This window comes from Geotrypetes seraphini, chromosome 5 (assembly GCF_902459505.1).
Source record: "Geotrypetes seraphini chromosome 5, aGeoSer1.1, whole genome shotgun sequence".
Lineage (NCBI taxonomy): Eukaryota > Metazoa > Chordata > Amphibia > Gymnophiona > Dermophiidae > Geotrypetes > Geotrypetes seraphini.
The window spans coordinates 98,093-120,699 of NC_047088.1; the positions used below are offsets into that span (position 1 = coordinate 98,093).

The 22,607-nt window shown below is 46.1% G+C and overlaps 1 protein-coding gene across 1 annotated transcript in view; it reads right to left on the reverse strand.

Annotated features, from left to right (window-relative positions):
* The window catches only part of GCNA (germ cell nuclear acidic peptidase), a 137,363-nt gene that overhangs the window by 46,768 nt on the left and 67,988 nt on the right, over positions 1-22,607 (reverse strand). The window contains exons 3-4 of the mRNA XM_033944459.1: positions 20,719-21,174; positions 998-1,181 (exon numbers count right to left, since the gene is read on the reverse strand). Coding sequence (XP_033800350.1) covers positions 998-1,181; positions 20,719-21,174 — 640 coding nt within the window. The remainder of the gene's footprint in view (positions 1-997; positions 1,182-20,718; positions 21,175-22,607) is intronic.

Consider the following 22,607-nt stretch of genomic DNA (forward strand, 5'->3'; position numbering starts at 1 on the left):
TCCTACCTCCCCTTAAAGTAACGGTGCACACACGGAAAATTGTTATGGCAACCATAGAACGTGTCCCGAGGAAAATGTAGCACAGTTTGGTTGCGCTGTGAAAGGAAAATAATAGCATTAAGGGATCAGGGAGCAAGGCAGAACTTAAGAGGAAAACCTTAGCAGAATTATTATTAAGTTTATACTTGCCGCTGCGGCTGCTCTCACGATCCCCGCCAGCGTCGGATCGTGAAAGGAGCCGCTGTTACAGGGACCGATTGCGGCGGTGGTGACGGCAAAGTTACTTTAAGGGGAGTTAGGAAGCAGGTTTTAGTAAAGAAGCACAAACAGGGAACGGCGGTGGTGAATGGAGAGAGTACTATAGGGGCATGCGGCTCCTACCTGTGGGTGCGTACATCGCGGCGACGGCAATAATGGAGCAGCCACCGCTGCGTCTTTCAACAGGGAGCAGGCAGTTCAAGTTGGAGCTTTGGTCTGGCCTGCTCCCTGCTCGTCTTACCATATTGTATTTTTTTAGTTGAAAGACGCGGCGGTGGCTCCTCTCATGATTCCCCAGCTGCGTCGGAAAGTCCGACACAGGCGGGGAATCGTGAGAGGAGTCACCACCGCGTCTTTCAACTAAAAAATACAATACGGCAGGTGAGCAGGCCAGACTGAAAAACAGCAAGGAGCAGCAGAGAGCACGGCAGAGCGAAAAACAGAACCCTAAGCTGCGCATGCGCACTCCTACCTGTCGCTACAGCTCACGGAAAACCAGCACACGCATAAGGAGTGTGCATGCGCGGCCTACTGTTTTATTATATTAGATGTAACTATATCATTTTTTGTGCACAACTTTAGTTTTAAAATGAATAAAGAAGTTATTAAAAAAAAATTATTTTCTTCCTGATTTGAAGCATGTTTAACTGTGTGCAAATTGTAACCTGAACATGCAAATCACAAATGAGAATAAAGAAAACATTCTGAACTAAATTGAACTGCAAAAAAGAAAGCATACCATGGGTCAGATGAAATCTGTTCCGAGCAGCTGACAGATCTCATTTTAGGATTCCATTCTGATAGTGGTTTATGGGTCGCTATACCTATCTTTGAAAGAGACTTGGGTTTTGGAATACATAGTTTCTTTGTTTCTTCAAAACTGCAACCAACATCTTCAGATGGAGAGATAAAGCTTTCTAGATCTACAAGTTAAAACAAGAACCATGCAATGATATAATGTGGACTTTAGAAATATAATGTTAAGTAATTACAAATCTATAGGGCACATACAATTTACAGAAACAGCAAAAAGCACTTCTCGCACCCCCATCTTTTCCAAATGAGACTTTGAAGTATGAAAAAACAAATACACTTCAGCCCTTAAAAAGTTAAGATAGGAGATGTGGTCTCTAGGCAGGAAGATATAGAATGTTTTATTAAGTTCTATGACAAGATTAGGTCCTTACCTCAATAATATTTTTCCAGTGTAAGGGTTCAGTAGGCTTGATCAGTGGTTTTTTTTCCCTGAATCGTGAGGATTGCATAAGCATTATTTACATTTTTCAACTCCACCTTCTTGTGTCCATGGACAGTGCCTCAGCTTCTCAGTTCATACCAAAGCAAAGGAGAAACCCTAAAAAAAGGAGAAACACGGAGGGCACGGGGAACTACCCAACCAATTAAGTCTTTTCTGCTCTGCAAACAAGAACAATTAAACCAATAGACAATTATAATAATAATAATAATAACAATAACAACAACAACAACTTTATTTTGTATACTGCCACACCAATAAGTTCTAGGTGGTTTACAACAAGAAGATTCAGTGAATCATATACATACACGTTACATAACACCAATCATGATGCAACACAATCAGGATAAAATTTATCATACAAACAGGTGGAACCAAAGCAGCCACCTACCTAAGTAGAACCAGTAATTAACATTAGTAGTAACATAACATAGTAGATGATGACAGATAAAGACCTTAATGGTCCATCCATTCTGCCCAACCTGATTCATAAGAAGAACATAAGAAGTTGCCTCCACTGGGTCAGACCAGAGGTCCATCGCGCCCAGCAGTCTGCACCCGTGGCGGCCCATCAGGTCCATGACCTGTCAAGTGGTCCCTGACTCTTCCTATAACCTACCTCTACTTCTATCTGTACCCCTCAATCCCCTTATCCTTCAGGAATTTATCCAAACCTTCTTTGAATCCCTGTAGCGTGATCTGCCCCATCACAAACCTCCGGGAGTGCGTTCCATGTGTCCACCACTCTCCTGGGTGAAGAAGAAACTTCCTGGCATTGGTTCTAAACCTGTTCCCTTCAGTTTCTCCGAGTGCCCCCTTGTACTTGTGGTTCCCCACAGTCTGAAGAATCTGTCCCTGTCTACCTTATCTATGCCTTTCAGGATTTTGAAGGTTTCTATCATCCTCTAAGTCTCCGCTTTTCCAGGGAGAACAGACCCAGCTTTTCTAACCTGTCAGCGTATGAGAAGTTTCCATAGCTCGTATCATTTCGTCGCTCTTCACTGGACCCCTTCAAGTATTGCCATGTCCTTCTTGAGGTACGACGACCAATACTGGACACAGTACTCCAGATGCGGGCGTACCATTGTACGATACAGTGTGGCATGAATGACTTCCTTCGTGCCTGGTCGTGATACCCTTCTTGACGATAACCCAGCATTCTGTTTGCTTTCTTTGAGGCTGTCGCACATTGTGCCGATACTTTCATTGTTGTATCCACCAGCACACCCAGGTCTCTTTCAAGGTTACTTACCCCTAGCAATGTTCCCCCCTTTGTGATAGCTGAACATCGGGTTCTTTTTCCCCAACATGCATGACCTTGCATTTCTCTATATAAAACGCGTCTGCCACTTTTTTGCCCACTCTTCCAGTTTTGTCTAGATCTCTTTTCAGGTCTTCAGTCTTCCGTGGTTCTAACCCTGCTGCAGAGTTTGTGAGTCATCTGCAAATTGATAACCTCACATTTCGTCCCCCGTCTCCAGATCATTTATGAATATATTGAACGGGAGCGGTCTCCAACACCGACCCCGTCGGGACTCCGCTCGTGACCCATTACCAGTCAGAGTATTGGCCCTTCACATCCAACCCTCTGTTTTCTGCCCACCAACCAGTGTTTAAATTCCATCGGTATACATCCCCCTCCACCCCGTGGTTCCACAGCTTCTTAAGCAGCCGTTTGTGGGGTATCTTGTCGAAGGCTTTTTGGAAGTCGAGGTAAATAATGTCTATGGGTTCCCCTTTGTCCATTTGGCTGTTTATTCCCTCAAAGAAGTGGAGTAAGTTCGTGAGGCATGACCTTCCCCTTGCAGAAGCCATGCTGGCTCGCCCTCAGCTGCCCATTTTTTTCTATGTGCTTGCAGACCGCTGTCCTTAATCAGTGCTTCCATCATCTTACCCGGAACCGAAGTCAAGCTCACCGGCCTGTAGTTTCCTGGGTCACCTCTCGATCCCTTCTTAAAGATAGGCCATGACATTTGCTATTTTCCAGTCCTCCAGGATCTCCCTCCCAGTTTATCAAGGATAGGTTACATATTTGCCGGATTGTTTCCGCTATTTCTTTTCTCAGTCTTTAGTACCCTTGGGTGGATTCCGTCCGGGCCCGATTTGTCGCTTTTCAATCTATCTATCTGTCGGAGGGACGTCCCTCATGGCTCCATGCTTTTTATCTTGATCCCCACTTATGATCTCCTCGGGTTCTGGTACATTGGATGTTGTCCTCGCTCGTGAAGACCGACGAGAAGAACTTGTTTAACCTGTCCCGCTACCTTTTTTTCCTCCTTTACCACGTCCCTTTCTGTCTCCATCATCCAACGGTCCCACTTCCTCCCTCGCCGGTTGCTGTCCCATTCACATTCCCAAAGAACGGTTTGAAGTTTCTCGCTTTCCCAGCCAGCTTCTCTTCGTATTCTCTTTTTGCTTTCCTAACCACTCGGTGACATTCTTTCTGGTGTTTTTTTGTGTTCCTTCCGGTTTTCCTCAGTTTGGTCCTTTTTCCATTTTCTGAACGATGTTTTCTTGTCACCTATCGCCTTCTTCACTTCCTTCGTTATCCACACTGGGTTTTTTGTTCAATTCTTTTTGCACCCTTTCCTAAACCTGGGGACGTACAGGTCTTGTGCTTTTTGCACCGTGTCCTTGAGTAGAGACCAGGCTTTCTCTACGGTCTCCATCTTCTGTGAGCTGTTTCTGAGTTTCTTTCTCACCATTTTCCTTATAGCATCGTAGTTCCCTTTTCTAAAGTTGAGCGCTGTCGCTGTGGTTCTCTTCACTTTTGATGTTCCTACTTCTAATTTGTACTGGATCATGTTGTGATCGCTGTTTCCTAGTGGCCCTACTACTACTACCACCTCCTTTGCGGGTCCCCCTAGTCCATTGAGGATTAGGTCGAGAGTGGCATCTCCTCGTGTTGGTTCCTTGACCAGCTGTTCCATGAAGCAATCCCTTACAGCCTCTAGGAATTTGGTGTCCCTCGCGCAATTGGAGTGTCCAATATTCCAATCTATCCCAGGGTGGTTGAAATCCCCCATCACCATCACACTTCTGCTTTTGTATTCCTGCCTCAATTCTGCTTCTAGGTCATTGTCGCTTGCTTCTGGCTGTCCAGGTGGGCGATAGTATAGTCCCAATTTTGTGTCAGCTCCCTTTCTTCCTGGTAACTTAACCCATAGTGATTCCAAACCTTCCACCCTCGTCGCCGTATCCATCCTGGTCGAGTGAATGTATAGTGCTATTCCTCCATCCTTCTTGTACGTCCTGTCTCTCCTATAGTTTATACCCTGGTAGTACTACGTCCCATTTGTTGTCCTCAGACCACCATGTTTCTGTGATTCCAATTATGTCTAGGTCCTCTTTGTTGGCCATGACTTCTAGCTCTCCCATTTTGGTCCTTAGACTCCTTGCATTGGTGTACAAGCAATTTAAATCTCGGTTTTTTACTTTCCCTGCTGTGTTTCCTCGTGGTTTGATTCTCTTGTCGTCCCCCTCCTGGGCTGCCAGCCCCTGAGTTCCGTTTTGTTCTTCCCCTTCCCGTGGTGCGTTTTCTTCATCCTCAGCTGGCTTCTTCATTCCTGCATGTCCCTCTAGCTCCTGCTGCTTTTCCTTCTTTTTGCTCTCTATTTTTACTTGTTCCTTGGACCCCTGTAGTTCGCCTTTGAGTCCTTTGCATTTTTCCCGCTTGTCTTCGAGTCCTACTTTGCATTTTTCCCGCTCAATATCTTCATTTGATACTCTTGTCCGAAGCGTCGTCGCCAGATCGACTGTCGGCTTTCCCCCTCTCCTCAGTTTAAAGCCTTGTCTATTGCGCTCCTGACATTCGCCAGCATTCTCGTTCCTGTCATGCTCAGGTGCAGTCCGTCCCTCCTGTAGAGCTTGTTCTTTCCCCAGAAGGTTGACCAGTTCCTAACAAAGTGGAAACCTTCCTTTTCGCACCATCTCCTCAGCCATGCGTTTATTGCTTGCAGCTCGGTCTGCCTCCTCACATCCACCCTCGGTACTGGCAGGATCTCTGATAAAGCTATCTTCTGTGTCCTCAGCTTCAATTTCCTTCCCAGGATCTTGAACTGCTCGGTTAGTGTAGTCCTGTTGTAATTTCTTCTGCTGACATCGTTTGTTCCAACGTGGATTATCACTTCTGTCTCTTCCGTCTCAGCTCCTTCCAGGATCCTCTCAATTCTGTCGGTAATGTCCTTCGTTCTTGCCCCTGGGAGACATGTCACTAGCCAGTCTTCTCTCCCTCCTGCTATGTGACTGTCCACTTCTCTCAGGATTGAGTCTCCTACTAAGATTGCAGATTTCCCCTTCTTCAGCTTCCTTTTCGGTCTCAAGTCTGTATCTTTGGTGTGGTCCGCTACTTCTCCCTCAGGGTTCTGGTGGGTCTTGGCCTCCTCTGTCTGCTCGGTTCTTCCGCAAGTTCCTTCTCCTCCGGTGTCTGGTGGATTCCGTCCTCCATCTGTTGGTTCCTGTCCCCCGGCATCTGGTGGGTTCCGTCCTTCATCAGTTGGTTCCTGTCTGCATTGCTGGTGATCCTGTACCTCCACCATCCTGCAGGCCTCCTTGATGAATCTCTCGAGCTCCCTAACTTGCTCCTCAATGTGGTTCTCTCTGGTGGGGTCCTCAGTTGCCCAGCACGGTTCTTCTGAAGTGCGGAGTCCCTCCAGCTCCTGGACCTTGACCTGCAGTCTCCCGACCTCCCTTTTCAGGCTTTCCAGTTCCTGACACCGACCGCATATGTATGCCCCGCCTCCCGGAGGGGTGGTAGTCGTACATATGACACTTCGTACAGTATACTGGGAAGCTCCGCTGGGTGCCTGCTGCCTCCTTTTCTTTTTCTCCTTTCTTTAGTCTCCCGGTGTGTGTGATACGTGGAAGTGGTGCCCGGAGTGCAGCTAGCTGAAAAAAGAAGAGCAAGAAAAAGAGAATGAGTAAGAGAAGAAAGTACCTACAGTTTATGCTTTAGATGTAGCTGCTGGGCGGCCTGGGCTCCTGGCTCCTTCTCAAGGCTCCTTCGCTAAGGTGAGCGCCTTTGCTGCTCGCCGAACGGCTGCGCGCTGTTGGCTCTTCCCCTTTTATGGGGGAGTTCGGCTGGTGACGTTGGGGGGTGGGCGGAGATATCTCTCACCTATTCCCCTCGACTCTACTCGGTCCGTTATCTGCCTTCCCTTAGCTGTGTCTGCCTGCTTTCAGCTCTCTCCGCCTGACCGTTCCGCTCAGCTCTCTGCCTGCCTGTCCGCTCCGCTCTCCTCTCTCTGCCTGTCTGCTCCGCTCTCCGCTCCCAGCCTGTCCGCTCTGCTCTCCGCTCAGCTCTCTGCCTGCCTGTCCGCTCTGCTCACCATTCCCCAACAGCTCTCTCTGACTGCCCGCTGCTCTCTCCGCTTTCCTCTCAGCTCCTGTTTGATATCCCCTCAGCTTCCTCCACTCCCTGCCATGTGCTCGGGGTTCAGCTCTGCACAGCACCTCCTATCTTCCCTCTGCTGCATTGAACTGAGTTCTTTGCTGTTGGCTCCTCCCCTTTTATAGGGAGTTCGGCTGGTGACGTCGGGGGTGGGCGGAGATATCTCTCGCCTCTTCCCCTCGACTCCGCTTGGTCCGTTATCTGCCTCCCCTTAGCTCTCTCTGCCTGCTTTCAGCTCTCTCCACCTGACCGCTCCGCTCTCTGCTCTCTTCTCTCTGCCTGTCCGCTCCGCTCTCCGCCTGTCCACTCTGCTCTTCTCTTCTTCTTAGCTATTTCTGGGCAAGAATCCAAAGCTCTGCCCGGTACTGTGCTTAGGTTCCAACTATTGAAGTCTCTGTTAAAGCTCACTCCAGCACTTCTACACCATCCCAGCCCTTGAAGCCTTCCCCAGCCGTCCTCAAACAAACGGCCATATACAGACACAGACTGTGCAAGTCTGCCCAGTTCTTCAATATTTACTATTATTTTCTGATTCTGATCCTCTGTGTTCATCCCACATTTTTTTGTACTCTGTCACTGTTTTCCTCTCCACCACTTCTCTTGGAAGAGCATTCCAGAAATCCACCACCCTCTCCGTAAAGAATTTCTTTACATTGCTCTCGAGTCTACCACCCCTCAGCCTCAAATCATGCCCTCTGGTTTTACCATTTTCCTTTCTCTGGAAAAGATTTGTTCTACATTAATATTTTTCAAGTACTTGAACGTCTGAATTATATCTCCCCTGTCTCTCCTTTCCTCTAGGGCAGGGGTGTCTAACCTTTTGGCTTCCCTGGGCCGCATTGGCCCAAAACATATTTTCTGGGGCCGCCCAAACACTCAAATGGTGCAGCAAGACAGAGGAGGGAACCGGCAAGATGGTAAACATCCAGGGGCAGCAGAGGAAAAGACTGCATCACCCTCGCCTGGGGCCGCACAAAATACTTCACGGGGGCCGCATGCGGCCCTTCGGCTGCAGGTTGGACACTCCTGCTCTAGGGTATACATATTCAGGGTTTCCAATCTCTTCTCATACGTCTTTTGGTGCAACCTTCCTATCATTTTCGTCACCCTCCTCTGGACCGCTTCAAGCCTTTTTGTGTCCTTCGCCACATACAGTCTCCAAAACTGAACACAATACTCCTGTTAGGAATTTAGTCATCATTAATGAAATGATATGTTTTTAATGTTTAGTTTTCTGTCTAATTAATTAATTACTATGTTAATTCATTTATAAATTTGTATCCTGATCAGTAGATAAATTGATAATTAAAGAAATGCTATTTATATTATTATATTTCAGGCTCAAAAGATATAAATGGCACAGTTTTACATTTATTTCTTTTACAAAGATACCAAAATCGAACATAGCACCAATGTTTTTGTAACCGAATCTTTAAGTCAGATCTCTTCTCTTTTTATATCTTTTATGTACAGGGAGTTTATGCATTTTATGTAGCATCCCGGCACGCCCATCTTTAAGTCAGAGCTCTACTCTTCTTTTACATAAAGGGGGTTCATGTATTTTAAGATGCATTTTTTTAATGCACACGGTGCTTTCTGGCACGCCCACCTTTAATTTGTTTGAATTGGTTCATTTAAAATTAATTTGTGTGTCTGCTTTACCACTATATAGCACTTTCAATATATGTTCTATAACGTTGAGTATAACGTTACATGATATTGCTTTTAATTGATTTACGCTCTGCACATTCAGGAAATGAGCTCTAACAGTGGAATGAAGTTAGTTTATATGGGCAATATGGTTTTTCAATTTGATTAAATTTTAAATGCATAGTCAAAAAAAAAATGAATGTTTTTTAACATACATAAAATAGGGAATGTATAATTCTTCAATGCATTGGTTTTGAATTATCCTTGAACAGTGGAAAAACAAATAAGTTCTAACTCAGCACAAGCAGTGCCCTAGACACAGTCCAGTCTTCAAAACCAAAAGTCAAATCCAAAAGTCCAAAACTTTTCCTTCTAGCCCCACTCTTGGGCCAATCAAGAGAGTGCACGAGTACCTTCCTTCTTCCCATCTTCTCCCTAACTGATACTATCTGACCCACTCTTGGAAATGACATGTGATCTTACTTTGTAATCCTCCATCTATAACTCTTTTTGTAATCCGCCTTGAACCACAAGGTAATGGCAGAATAGAAATCTCTAATGTAATGTAATATAAAGCACAGTTATTTATTGTAACAGGTGTTATCCAGGGACAGCAGGCAGATATTCTCTACATGTGGGTGACGTCACCGAAGGAGCCCCCTAGCAGACGTTTTCAGAAGCAGACTTGCTCGAAGGCCTACAGGCTTGCGATTGGCAGGCGCACGCGCGCGAACCCCTCCCGCCCTGCCTAGGGCATGCGTCTCCTCAGCATGTCCTCAGTTCAGATAGTTAGCAAAGAAGCCAACCACGGGGAGGTGGGTGGGTTGCGAGAATATCTACCTGCTGTCCCTGGATAACACCTGTTACGGTAAGTAACTGTGCTTTATCCCAGGACAAGCAGGCAGCATATTCTCTACATGTGGGAGACCTCCAAGCTAACCAAAAAGGGGATGGAGGGAGAGTTGGCAAGTTTAGGAGAAAAGATTTTGCAAAACGGATTGGCCGAAATGGCCATCACGTCTGGAGAAAGCATCCAGACATTAATGTGAGGTGAACATATGAACCGAGGACCAAGTGGCAGCCTTACAGATTTCATCGATGGGAGTCGAGCGGAGGAAAGCAACAGACGCCACCATCGCTCGGACCTTGTGGCCTGTGACTTGACCTGGCAGGGAGAGACCAGCCTGAGCGTAACAGAAAGAGATACAAGTGGCCAACCAGTTAGAAATGGTTCGCTTAGAAACAGAGCGACCCAAGCAATTGGGATCGAAATAGAGGAACAGCTGGAGAGCAGAACGATGAGAAGCTGTGCATTTCAAGTAGAAGGCCAGCGAACGCTTACTGTCAAGAGAATGGGTGAGAATGGGGCTTCAGAAAAAACACAGGAAGAACAATAGATTGGTTGATGTGAAAATCAGAAACAATCTTAGGCAAGAACTTAGGATGGGTATGGAGAACCACCTTATCATGATGGAAAACAATGAAAGGTGGGTCCACTACCAAGGCTTGAAGCTCACTGACCCAACAGGCAGAAGTGAGAGCAATAAGAAATACAACTTTCCAAGTAAGATATTTCAAGTGAGCTCGTGCTAGCGGCTCGAACGGAGGTTTCATCACTTGAGCAAAGACCACGTTAAGATCCCAAACCACCGGAGAAGGTTTAAAGGGCGATGAACGTGGAAAAGACATCTCATGAAACGGGAAACCACAGGATGAACAGAGATAGGCTTCCCGTCAATCGGCTGATGAAAAGCAGCAATGGCACTAAGGTGGACTCGAACCGAAGAGGACTTGAGCCCAGCGCCAGACAAGTGCAACAGATAATCCAGGACAGCCAACAATGAGGCAGATAGAGGCTCCAGCTGTCGAGTAGCACACCAGGAAGAAAAGCGGGTCCACTTCTGATGGTAACAGTGGTGAGTGGACTCCTTTCGAGACCCCTCCAGGACATCCAGCATGGGCTGGGAGAGCTGGAACGAGGGCATTAAGTCTCAAGGAACCAAGCTGTGGTTGGGATGAAGCAGAGAACCCCGACTCTGTGTAAGCAGAGAAGGAAAAATAGGTAGAGGAAGAGGCTCCCTGGCACCAAGTTGCAACAGAAGGGAGAACCACAGTTGTCGGGGCCACCGAGTAGCTATTAGAATCATGGTGGCACTCGTGGACTTGAGCTTGACGAGAGTCTTCAGAATCAGAGAGAATGGAGGGAACGCATACAGGAACTCGTTCGTCCAATCCAGAAGGAAGGCATCCGCCTCGATCCTGAGAGGGGTGTAAACCCTGGAGCAGAAGAGGGGTAACTTGTGATTGAGGGGGGGACGCGAACAGATCGACCCAACGAGCAAACACCTGATGCAGGATCCCGGAGTGGAGCGACCACTTGTGAGGCTGCAGAAGACGACTCAACCTGTCTGCCAGACAGTTCCGCTGGCCCTGAATGTAGACAGCTCGAATGAATATGTTGCGGCGGATGGCCCAATCCCAGAGCCGCACCGCCTCCAGGCACAGGGACCTGGACCCCGTGCCCCCCTGTTTGTTGATATAATACATGGTGACCTGGTTGTCCGTGCGAACCAGCACCACTCGATCGCGAAGCAGGTGACAAAAGGCCTTCAGAGTGAGGAAAATCGCTCGAAGCTCCAGAATATTGATGTGACAAAGGCGGTCAGCACGGAACCAAAGACCCTGGGTGCGCAGACCGTCCAGATGAGCCCCCCCCCAAGCATAGGTTGACGAGTCCGTTGTGAGGACCTTTTGCGGAGGAGGAGCATGAAACAGAAAACCTCTGGAAATATTGGAAGAGAGCATCCACCAACGGAGAGACCTCTTCAACAAAGGAGTCACGACAATGCGTTGAGAGAGAGGATCTCAATCCTGGTTCCATTGGGATGCCAGAGTCCATTGAGGAATACGTAGGTGAAGTCTGGCAAAAGGAGTCACGTGAACCGTGGAGGCCATGTGACCTAGGAGGACCATCATGAGTCGAACTGACGCCGAGGGCAGATAGGTCACCATTCGACAAACGGATAAGGGCCTCCAGACAAGGCAAGAAGCAACGGAGACGAACCGTGTCCAGGACCGCTCCGATGAACTCGAGAGATTGGGATGGGCAGAGGTGAGACTTGGGAAAGTTCACCTTGAAGCTGAGACTCTGGAGGAGCACGATGGTTTGATTTGTCACTCGCAGGACTTCGTCGCGAGAGGACGCTTTAATTAACCAGTCGTCAAGGTAGGGAAACACCTGCAGGCCGCGGAGACGCAGGGCCGAAACTACCACCACCAGACATTTCGTGAAAACCCTCGGAAAGGCCGCCAGGCCGAAGGGAAGAAGTTTCAAGTTTCAAGTTTCAAGTTTAATATTTGTTTGTTTAATCGCCTTTTCAATATTCAAGGCGATTTACATATTAATAAAGTTACACAATAAAATAGTTTAAAAACTGGACAAGACAAGACAATAACTGTACGAACTGGGACAAAAAGGAAGGAAGGGAAAGAAGTTACAATGTAATTAAGCAAGGTGGGGAACCAATTAAGGAAAACACAAAAAGGATGGGATAAAAAATAGTTGAATATATGAAGACAAGAAAAAATAGAAAGTAAGTGAAATTGAACACGATTACTGGAGATGGAGATCCCCCCACCCGGAATCTCAAATACCGGCGAGAGGCCGGGTGTATCGGAATGTTGCATGTACGCCTCCTTGAGGTCCAGTGAGCACAGCCAGTCCCCCTCGTCCAAGAGGGGATACAACATGGGAAGGGTGAGCATTCTGAATCGTTCCCAGGACCAGAAACTTATTCCAGAGCACGGAGGTCCAGGATCGGACGTAGAATCCCCCGTCTTTTTGGATCGATGAAGCCGTCCACACATATGTGTCGGTGGCAGCAAAAAAGGGCAAACAGAATGCTAGGAATGATAAAGAAGGGGATCCCTAACAGATCAGAGAAGGTTATCATGCCGCTGTACCGGGCCATGGTACGCCCTCACCTGGAGTACTGCGTCCGCACTGGTCGCCATACATGAAGAAGGACACGGTACTACTCGAAAGGGTCCAGAGAAGAGCGACTAAGATGGTTAAGGGGCTGGAGGAGCTGCCGTACAGCAATAGATTAGAGAAATTGGGCCTCTTCTCCCTCGAACAGAGAAGATTGAGAGGGGACATGATCGAAACATTCAAGGTACTGAAGGGGATAGATAAGGACCGATTGTTCACCCTTTCCAAGATAGGGAGAACGAGAGGGCATTCTCTAAAGTTGAAAGGGGATAGATTCCGTACAAACGTAAGGAAGTTCTTCTTCACCCAGAATGGTAGAAAGCTGGAACGCTCTTCCAGAGGCTGTTATAGGGGAAAACACCATCCAAGGATTCAAGACAAAGTTAGACAAGTTTCTGCTGAACAAGAACATGCCCTGGTAGGGCTAGTCTCAGTTAGGGTGCTGGTCTTAGACCAGAGGGCCGCCACATGAGCAGACTGCTGGGCATGATGGACCACTGGTCTGACTCAGCAGTGGCAATTCTTATGTTCTTATTACCGTGAATAAAATCCGGAGTTCCACTGTTCTGGGGGAATCTCCTCGACCGCCCGAAGAAAGGTCCGAATTTCCTGCAGAAGGAGAGGAAGCTGAGACTGAGTAGAAGGAAACTCTCTTGGAGGCATGTCCGGGGGTACGCGACTGAAATGGAGGGAGTCCCTCTCCCTGAGACAGCACTAAACTGTTGGTGGTAAGACTCTCCACTGGGTATAGAAATGATGGAGACGACCCCCAGTGGGGAAGGGGGAAGACTACAGGAAGGGAGCCCGAAGGCTCGGACTGGAATTGTCAAAAGGACGGGCCGGTCTTCGCCGAGGCCGATGGCTGAGTCTTAGGTTGATGTGGCTGCTGCTGCAGGGGCCGTTTTGAAGGAGGCCTTGAGAAAGCAGGAGTGGATTTTTGTGGGTACCTCCAGAGAGGAATTTTATTTGGTGAACAGGAGGCGCCTTCGGTTAAGTTTCACCAGAGACGCGAAAGACCGCTCGTGTCCGAGAGGGTACTGCATGGCAGCTTTGATGGAATCATCGAAGAGCTCATGACCCACACATGGGAGATTGACAAGGCGATCCTGCAGATTCGGATCCATGTCCACAATCCGGAGCCAAGCGAGGCGACGCATGCGATGGCAAAGCTGTAACTCTCAAGGACAATTCAAAGGCGTCGTAAGAGACCTGAAACATGTACAGGCGGGGTTTAAGAGAGGGTCTCCTCGAGGAGACGAAACTCCCAACGCCCGAGGCTCTGGAACGACCTCCCGGAACGAGCGGAGGACAATCTAACACAGAACCGGAGGTAGGAAGTGAAGAAGTTGTAATTAAGGACAACGGTTCACCATCATCGAATTCTGATAAAGGGCGGGCGACCAAATTTGTCCATTGTGCGTGCCCTCAACCACCAAGGACTGGTGGAAAAGCTGAGCACTTTCAAACCCTTTAACCGGGACAGTCCGGTAATGGGACTCCAACTTGGAGGGAATAGCCGTAACAGCATACGGTGTGTCCAGGTTCTGGAGAAACGTCTGCCGGAGAACCTGATGCAACGGGAGGTGAAGCACCTAACGAGGCGTGTTGTTAACTCATAATTCCGCCAGGTATTCCTGGGAGTCGGACTGAAGATCTAAGTTCAGAGTTCTGCCCATGTCAGAGATGAAACAAGAAAAGGAGGAGGTCCAAGAAGAAGACTCATCATCTGGGGGAGACTCCGACCGAGATTGGGGTGCAGCCGAGAAAGAGGGAGAAACCTGGAATAGTAAGCCAGGGCCTCAGAGTTCCGTGAACAGGAGACCAAAGAGGTTCAACTAAGGCATGTAGGGGGCGTCGAGGAACGGCCCCATGCCAGATGGACCGGGGAAGACCCCGGAGACCGAGGAAACCACTGGGGAAGCCTCGGAGAAGACGGGGTATAGGAAAATTCCCCAACTGGCTTCGAAGGAGGTCCTTGAGAAGCCGGTAAGTGCCTCAAAGGGGAACAGACACTAGAGTCCAATTCGAGGACAAGTGTGTGTTTAGAGGGTCTTGAGGTCGGAGACCTGCCCTGACAGGGCGGAGAAGACAGGGGCTTTTTAGAAGAGGCGAGCCTTGCTGCAGTAGAAGGAGAAAATTTGGCCCCTGGCCTGGACCCCTGAAAAGTCACTGGTGACTCAGGGGAGGAAGACTCGCTTGAGGGAACCCAACAAGTCTTACGAGTAAGGCCTCGAGAGACGAGAGGACGCTCAGGCTGGCCAGACTCGACTGGGTCGAGACCGAGGTTAAAGGCGTCAAGGTCGGGACTAGTTGGCTTACCACCGAGGAAAACTGTGTGGTGTCCTCGAACATAGGCACCGAGACCAAAGGTAGGTGGTTGGAGATGCAGCAGTGCTCCTTCGGGGGTGACCTCAAAGAAGAGTATTTCCTACGTGAGGAGGCACGCTTAGAGTGATGTCTCTAAGAGGCCGACGAGGCGGAGCCGACATAAGACTCAGAGGAAGGCTTCTTTGCCGGCACACCTGAGGAGGAAAGTGGAGACTTACCCGAGGCCGGAATAGCAGGAGGGACCGAGGCCGGAGCCTTTGAGGCCGACAGGGACTTCGAGGCCGAGCTCGAAGCCTGTCCCGCAGGATCCATGGGGCCAAAGAGTTGGAGAATCTTGGCCACCCTCTGACGAAGAGCCTGCGGTTGCAAAGTCGCACAACAGGGACACAACTCCGCACCCAGGCATTCCACACACCAACAATGAGGATTGATTGATGGAGATAACCCGGTTGCACTTAGTGCAGTTTTTAAAACCGGAACGAGGCCGGGACATAAGAAAAAAGAGAGCACAGTGACTCAAAAGAAACAAACCAAATAAGCCGTGGTGCAAGAGGGACAAAGAGAACGCGCGAAGTAAGGAAGCAGTGCTTCTGGCTCCGCAGCAAAACAGTGAACTGAGGACACCTTAGGAGACACATGCCCTAGGCAGGGCGGAGGGGCACGCACGCATGCGCGGGCCAATCGCAAGCCTGAAGGTCTTCTAGCATGTCTGCTTGCGAAAACATCCGCTAGGGGGCTTCAGTCGGTGACGTCACCCACATATAGAGAATATGCTGCCTGCTTGTCTTGGGATAATTGATTTGTTTCTGTGCTCACAACGCTTTTATGATCAATATAAACTGTTTGGTAGTCCACTGATTTCAAACAGCTTTTCTTCTCTCTTAGTAGCACTGTTTAAAGTTTCAAAAATAAAGTGGTCACATTATTAATTTATTTTCAGTTCACTCACCCAATTAATTTTGGGATATTGAGTAAATCAATTCTTTTATAAGTTTATTATGATTTTAATATAGCCTTTTGAATGGTTTTATGACCCATTGATTGTTTAAAGCTGAGAATCAATTTTCATTGACCACTATTTATTGATCACAATTTCATTTAGCCTGTTAGGAATTTAGTCATCATTAATGAAATGATATATGTTTGGTTTTGTGTCTAATTAATTCATTACTATGTTAATTCATTTATAAATTTGTATCCCTGATCAGTGGATAAAATGATAATTAAAGAAATGCTATTTATATTATTACATTTCAGGCTCTTTAGTGACAATTAATTTATTCCAGTATGGCCTTAATTCTATTATCTAACTATTACATGTTAAAAAGTTTAATTAAAACATGATTTTGTAATGATTTATGTAAAACTTTACAATTAACTCTTCATATGAATTATTTTGGGTCTGCTATTAGTTTGCATTTTTATTTTCACAAACACTTTGTTGCATATCTTTTAAAAGTTTAGATTATCAATTATTTCATAATTTTATTATGCATTTATATAGTTTTATATTCATTTTTATGTACATCGTTTGGGTCTATATAGATTTTTATAAGAAACATTTTTATACAATGTTATTTGTTTTAAATGTCTTGATTAGAAATGTAAACTTTTTAATTCAATCTTAGTTTTAGTATGTGTATTACATTTTTAATATGCAATATTTATTTTAGCTTTTTACATTTAGGTTGTTTAAATAAAAGTTTTGTTTAATTTAGAATGATTAGTCTATGATGATCAAGACGCATTTTAATGCACCATTTCATTTGTTTATTTTTACTGTTATTGTTATCTAATTTTATTACATAGCATTTTATATGCATTTAACTGCTTGATTACATAAGAACATAAGTGCCTTCACTGAATCAGACCTTAGGTCCATTTAGTCTGGCGACCCGCACACGTGGAGGCTAAGCTAGGTGTTCCCTGATGAAGACCCTGTTTCCCGTATCCCTCAATGTGATTTGCAAGAAGGTGTGCATCCAACTTACCCTTGAATCCCAGAATGGTGGTCTCCGTCACAACCTCCTCCTGGAGAGCATTCCAAGCGTCCACCACTCGTTGTGTGAAACAGAACTTCCTGACATTTGTCCTGGGCCTGTTGCCCCTCAATTTCAGTCCATGACCTCTTGTCCGAGTCACTTTTGACAACGTGAATAACGGTGTTTCTTGCTCTATTTTGTCGAATCCTTTTATTATTTTAAAAGTCTATCATATCCCCTCGCAGTCTTCTCTTCCCCAGGTGAACAAGCCCAGTTTTCCGAGGCGTTCTTTGTAGCTCAAATTCTTCATACTCTTTACTAGCTTCGTGGCTCGCCTCTGCACCCTCTCCAGCAGGGTTATATCCTTCTTTAAGTAGGGAGGCCAATGTTGGATACAGTACTCCAAGTGTGGTCTGACCGTTGCTCTGTAAAACGGCATTATGACGTCCGCCGATCTACTTGCGATTCCCTTCTTTATCATGCCCAACATCCTGTTTGCTTTCTTTGCCGCCGCTGCGCATTGAGCCGACGGCTTCAGGGTCCTGTCTATCAGTACTCCCAGGTCCCTTTCTTGTTCGCTCTTGCCCAATGTCACACCTAACATTTTATATTTATGTTCCTTATTTTTCCTGCCCAGGTGCATCACTTTGCATTTTTCTATATTAAACTTCATCTGCCACTTTTCCACCCACTTCTCTAGCTGGTTTAAATCTCTCTGGAGTTCTTCGCTGTCCATGTGTGACCCAACTGTCCGACATAGTTTAGTGTCATCTGCAAACTTGATTACATTACTTGTTGTTTCCTCTTCCAGGTCATTTATGAAGATATTGAATAAGATGGGCCCAAGAACTGAGCCCTGGGGCACACCGCTTGTCACCTTTTCCCAGTCCGAGAACTTCCCATTTATGCTTACCCTCTGCAATCTGTTCTCCAGCCATTTACCTATCCCTTTTAGTATATCCCCTTCTATTCCGTGGCTTTGTAGTTTCCTCAGAAGCCTAGTGTATGGAACCTTGTCGAACGCTTTCTGGAAGTCCAAGTATATTATATCCACTGGGTCTCCATTATCGATTTGTTTGTTCACCTTCTCAAATTATTGAAGTAAATTTGTCAAACATGACTTCCCCTTCCTGAAGCCGTGTTGACTGGCTCTCATCAGGTCGTGATTTTCCAGGTGTTGCACTTTGCTATCCTTGATTAGTGCTTCAACCATCTTCCCAGGCACCGACGTAAGACTCACAGGTCTATAGTTGCCTGGTTCTCTTCTTGATCCTTTTATGAAGATTGGGATTACATTTGCTATTTTCCAGTCATCTGGTATTTGCCCGGTTCTAATTGACAAATTAGCTAGGGATTGTAACAGCTCTCCGATTTCTACCTTAAGTTCCTTTAGCACTCTTGGGTGAATTTCATCTGGTCCAGGGGATTTGTCACTTCTTAGTTTGTCGATCTGATAGTATATCATGTCCAAGTCCACATTCACTGTGGTGAGGCTTTCCTCAATTCCTCCCTTGAATACTTTCTCTGTTTCGGGCATTGATGCAGTGTCCTCCTTGGTAAAGACAGATGCAAAGAATGATTTTAGCCTATCTGCAATCTGTTTGTCTTCCTTAATGCACCCTTTTTTTCCTTGGTCGTCGAGAGGGCCCACTGCCTTTTTTGCTGGTTTTTTCCCTTTTATGTATCTAAAAAAGGGCTTGAAGTTTTTGGCTTCTTGCACTATCTTTTCCTCATAGACCTTTTTGGCTTCTCTTACCGCCTTGTGACACTTCTTCTGGTCGACCTTGTGACTGTTCCAGGCCTCCGTTGTTCGTTCGCGTTTCCATTTTTTAAAAGAGTTCCTCTTTTCCCTTACTGCATCTTTCACCCCTTTAGTTAGCCAAGCTGGTTCTCCTTTGTTCTTATTATTCCTTCCTTTGGTTATCTGCAGAATGTAGAGATTCTGCGCTTCGGTGATGGTATTTTTTAGTAGGAACCATGCTTGATCGACCGTTTTGATTTCGGATGTCCTTTTCTTGAGCCGTTTTTTAACTATGGTTCTCATGCTGTCATAATTCCCTTTTCTGAAGTTAAAGGTTGTGGTGTGGGTCCTGGTTCGTTTCCCCTTCCCGATGCCAATTTTAAAATTGATCATGTTGTGATCGCTTGTCCCCAGTGGAACCGTGACTTCCACATCTGTTGTCCTTCCAGTTATGCCATTTAGGACTAAGTCCAAGGTTGCGGTTCCTCTTGTCGGTTCTCCCACCATTTGTTCTAGAAAGCAGTCCCCTATTAATTCCAGGAACTTTGTTTCCCTGCCGCAGTTTGAGGTTCCCAGGTTCCAGTTTATCCCCGGAAAGTTGAAGTCTCCCATGATCATTACGTTACCTGTTCTACATTCATGGTTTATTCCCTCTATCATTTCCAAGTTTCCAAATTTATTAAGTATTTGATTAATCGCTTATTCCACATTCTAAGCGATGTACAACATATTAAAATATTAAAGTATTAAATTACAGTAGTTCAAGGGAAACAGACAATATGAATATAACTCACAAGACAAAACATGACTCAAGAGGAAGGGAATGGGGAAAGAAATACAAGTTTAAAAGATAGTAAAGGAAACATACAAGGGAAGAACAACAATAGGGAGGGGGAAAAATAATAAGTAACAGAGAATTTAAACACAGGGCTCAGTAGAGAGCCCTAAACTAATCCAACAGTCTAGTTTTATTAGCTGTCAAATGCATCTTTAAAAAGAAAGCATTTTAGCTTGCTCTTAAATCTATCCAAACTTAATTCTTCTCGTATATAAATTGGGAGTAAATTCCACATTTGGGGGGCTGTGACAGAGAAAATAGAGTGTCGTCGTGTTTTTATAGATTTCTGTGTCTGCTTCTTCCGTCTGTGCTGGGGGGTCGATAATAGAGGCCAATTTTAGTGTCTGCTTTGTTCTATCTAGGAATCTTTATCCATAGGGACTCCAGTTTTTCTTTTCCTTCCATCCTCCCTTCACTGATAGATTCTACTCCTTCTTGGAAATACATCCCCCTTTTTGCCCTATTCTATCCTTTCTGTATAGTTTGTATCCCTGCAGTACTGTGTCCCATTCATTTTCCTCATTCCACCATGTTTCATATGTATATTTGGTTATGTATTCTTTTAGATAAATATTGTCCCCTGGAGAAGGCGCTGCTGTTGTCGAAACTGGGTCTAGTTGGGATTTTGTTAAGTTTTTTATATTTTTAATGACTCTTTTCCAATAAAAGGCTTGGATTCCCTCGCTGGTTGTGTTGTCTCCATTGCCTCTTCTTGCTATTATTCCCTTTGCACCAAGGGCCTCACTGTCTTCAACTATCACTCAATCAATTTACTTTTGATATTAATCAAAGCCCTCTGGACTCCCAGGAAATCCAAACTAGCTGGCTCCTCTCCGTCCAATTTATGGTGGGCCTGCTGAAGTCAAACTGGCGCTTTAGTATCTAATAATGTACAAGTCTTTTGGATGGACATCTGAAACAAACTTCAGAATATAAAGATCATATGGAAATCTCAGTCTTTCTCCATTTCTGATGAGGATATATCTTTGACTTTTTAATTACTATATCTTTGAAATTGATCGTTACCCATTGATAAGACAATACACATATTTCCATCGTATATGTGGTAAAATTGGATTTATTTTATAAAATATGAAAACCATTTTTAGTTCACTAAATACACTATTTAAAATACACAGAAAACTTTTGCCTTTTAATCATTTCTAAGTTGGTTTGAACTTAGATTGTTAGCTCAATTTCATTATTGTACTATTGGGTTATTGTTCACTCATGATTGCTATTAAAAAACCTAAAAAAATATTTGGAATAGAAATGATTCTTCTTACCTTTGCTAGTTAGCCTAGGTTGAAGAACCTTCTTTGCTGTAGATCTTGGTGTCTGAGGCTTTGTTCTATTCTTCACTTTTTCCATTAAAATGTCAAACTCATCATCGGAGCTTTCTGATATTTTAACTGCATCATTTTGAAGCATTAAATTTGTACTGCTGCATATCGCAGGCTCCTTAAAATCTTTCTCCCAGTCCAGATGACTGTATGAATTCAGTCTGCGGTCAGTACAGACTTTCTGCTTTCCTGATGAACCAGAGTAGGTGTTGTCAGGCCTCAGGTTACTATACTCCTGTTCTCCTTTTGGTTTATCTTTACAACTTTCATACAAATAACTTTTTATAATTAAATCCTCATCACTTTTACTTGGTAATACTGGAATAGTCCTGTCTTCTGGTAATCTGTTATTTTTTCTAGTAGTTGTAGATGTCTCCTGACCTAGGAAAACTTTAATTCCTGAAATCCAAAGCACACAAAGATAAACAATTACTGCCTGCACAAATATTACAAAGCAGCAAAAGTTCATGGCAATTTAAATTACAGTACAGTGGAACCTTGGTTTACGAGCATAATTTATTCCAGAAGCATGCTCGTAAATCAAGTTACTCGTATATCAAAGCGAGTTTCCCCATAAGAATGAATGGAAACTCGCTTTGATTCGTTCTACCTCCTCCCCCCTCTGAGTCTACCGGCGCTGCTCCATCACCCCCTCCCCCCGCTGTAACCAGCATCGCGCAGCCCCCACCATGAACGCCCCCTCCACCGGGGGGGGGAACCGCATCGCACCCCCATGCTGAAAGCGGCATCCGCCCGCCCTACCTCCCAAACATGCTCCTTACCCCATCTGCCGGTTGTGCGACTGAAGAAATCTCCCACCTCTTGCCTGGGCTGGGCCTTGAGCATCTGCGCATGCTCAAGGCCTTCTGCCTCTCGTTCTCTCCGAGATCTCGTTCTCTCCGAGATCTCAGAGATAACGAGAGCCAGAAGGCCTTGAGCATGCGCAGATGCTCAAGGCCCAGCCCAGGCAAGAGGTGGGAGATTTCTTTCAGTCGCACAACCGGCAGATGGGGTAAGGAGCATGTTTGGGAGGAAGGGCGGGCGGGCGGATGCCACTTTCAGCACGGGGGTGCAATGCGGTTCTCCTGGGGGGGCGTTTGCGGGGGGGTCGGGGGGTTGCGATGCTGGTTAGAGCGGGGGGAGGTGCTCGTGTAGCGGAACATGCTCGGTTTGGGAGACAAAAGTTTGCTAAGTGTTTTGCTCGTCTTGCAAAACACTCGCAAATCGGGTTACTCGCAAACCGTATTGCACTATAGGCTGATTTAGTTTTAGAAGTAGAGTAATAAGTCAAATAAAAGTACAGTTACTTACCTTAACAACTGTTTTCTGGAGACAGCAGGCAGGTATTCTCATATGTGAGTGACATCATCAACAGAGCCTGGTACAGACTAGTGCTGCCCAATTCACGATTTGAATCGGTTTGTTTTGGTAAAAAAACCAGACTCACCGATTCAGCCCCGATTCAAGTTAATTTTTTTCACCACCGGCTACTGGACTCGTTCCCATCTAATGTAACTTCCGGTTTTGCGAAACCAGAAGTTACATCAGAAGAAACGAAAGGATGTGGGAGCGTCAAGGGGAGAGCGAGCAGACCTCGGATGCAAAGGGTAACTGGCAGGAGGGCTGAGAATCGGTGGCGGCGGGGGGGGGGGGGGGAGGGCTGAGAATCAGCGGCGGGGGGCTGAGAATCGGCAGGAGGGCTGAGAATCGGCAAGGGGGATTGAGGGCTGTGAATCGGCAGAGGGGCTGGTGAGTCTTGGGGGCTGGAAGCTGGGAATCGGCAGGGGGGCTGGTGAGTCTTGGGGGCTGGGGATGGAAGCTGGGAATCGGCA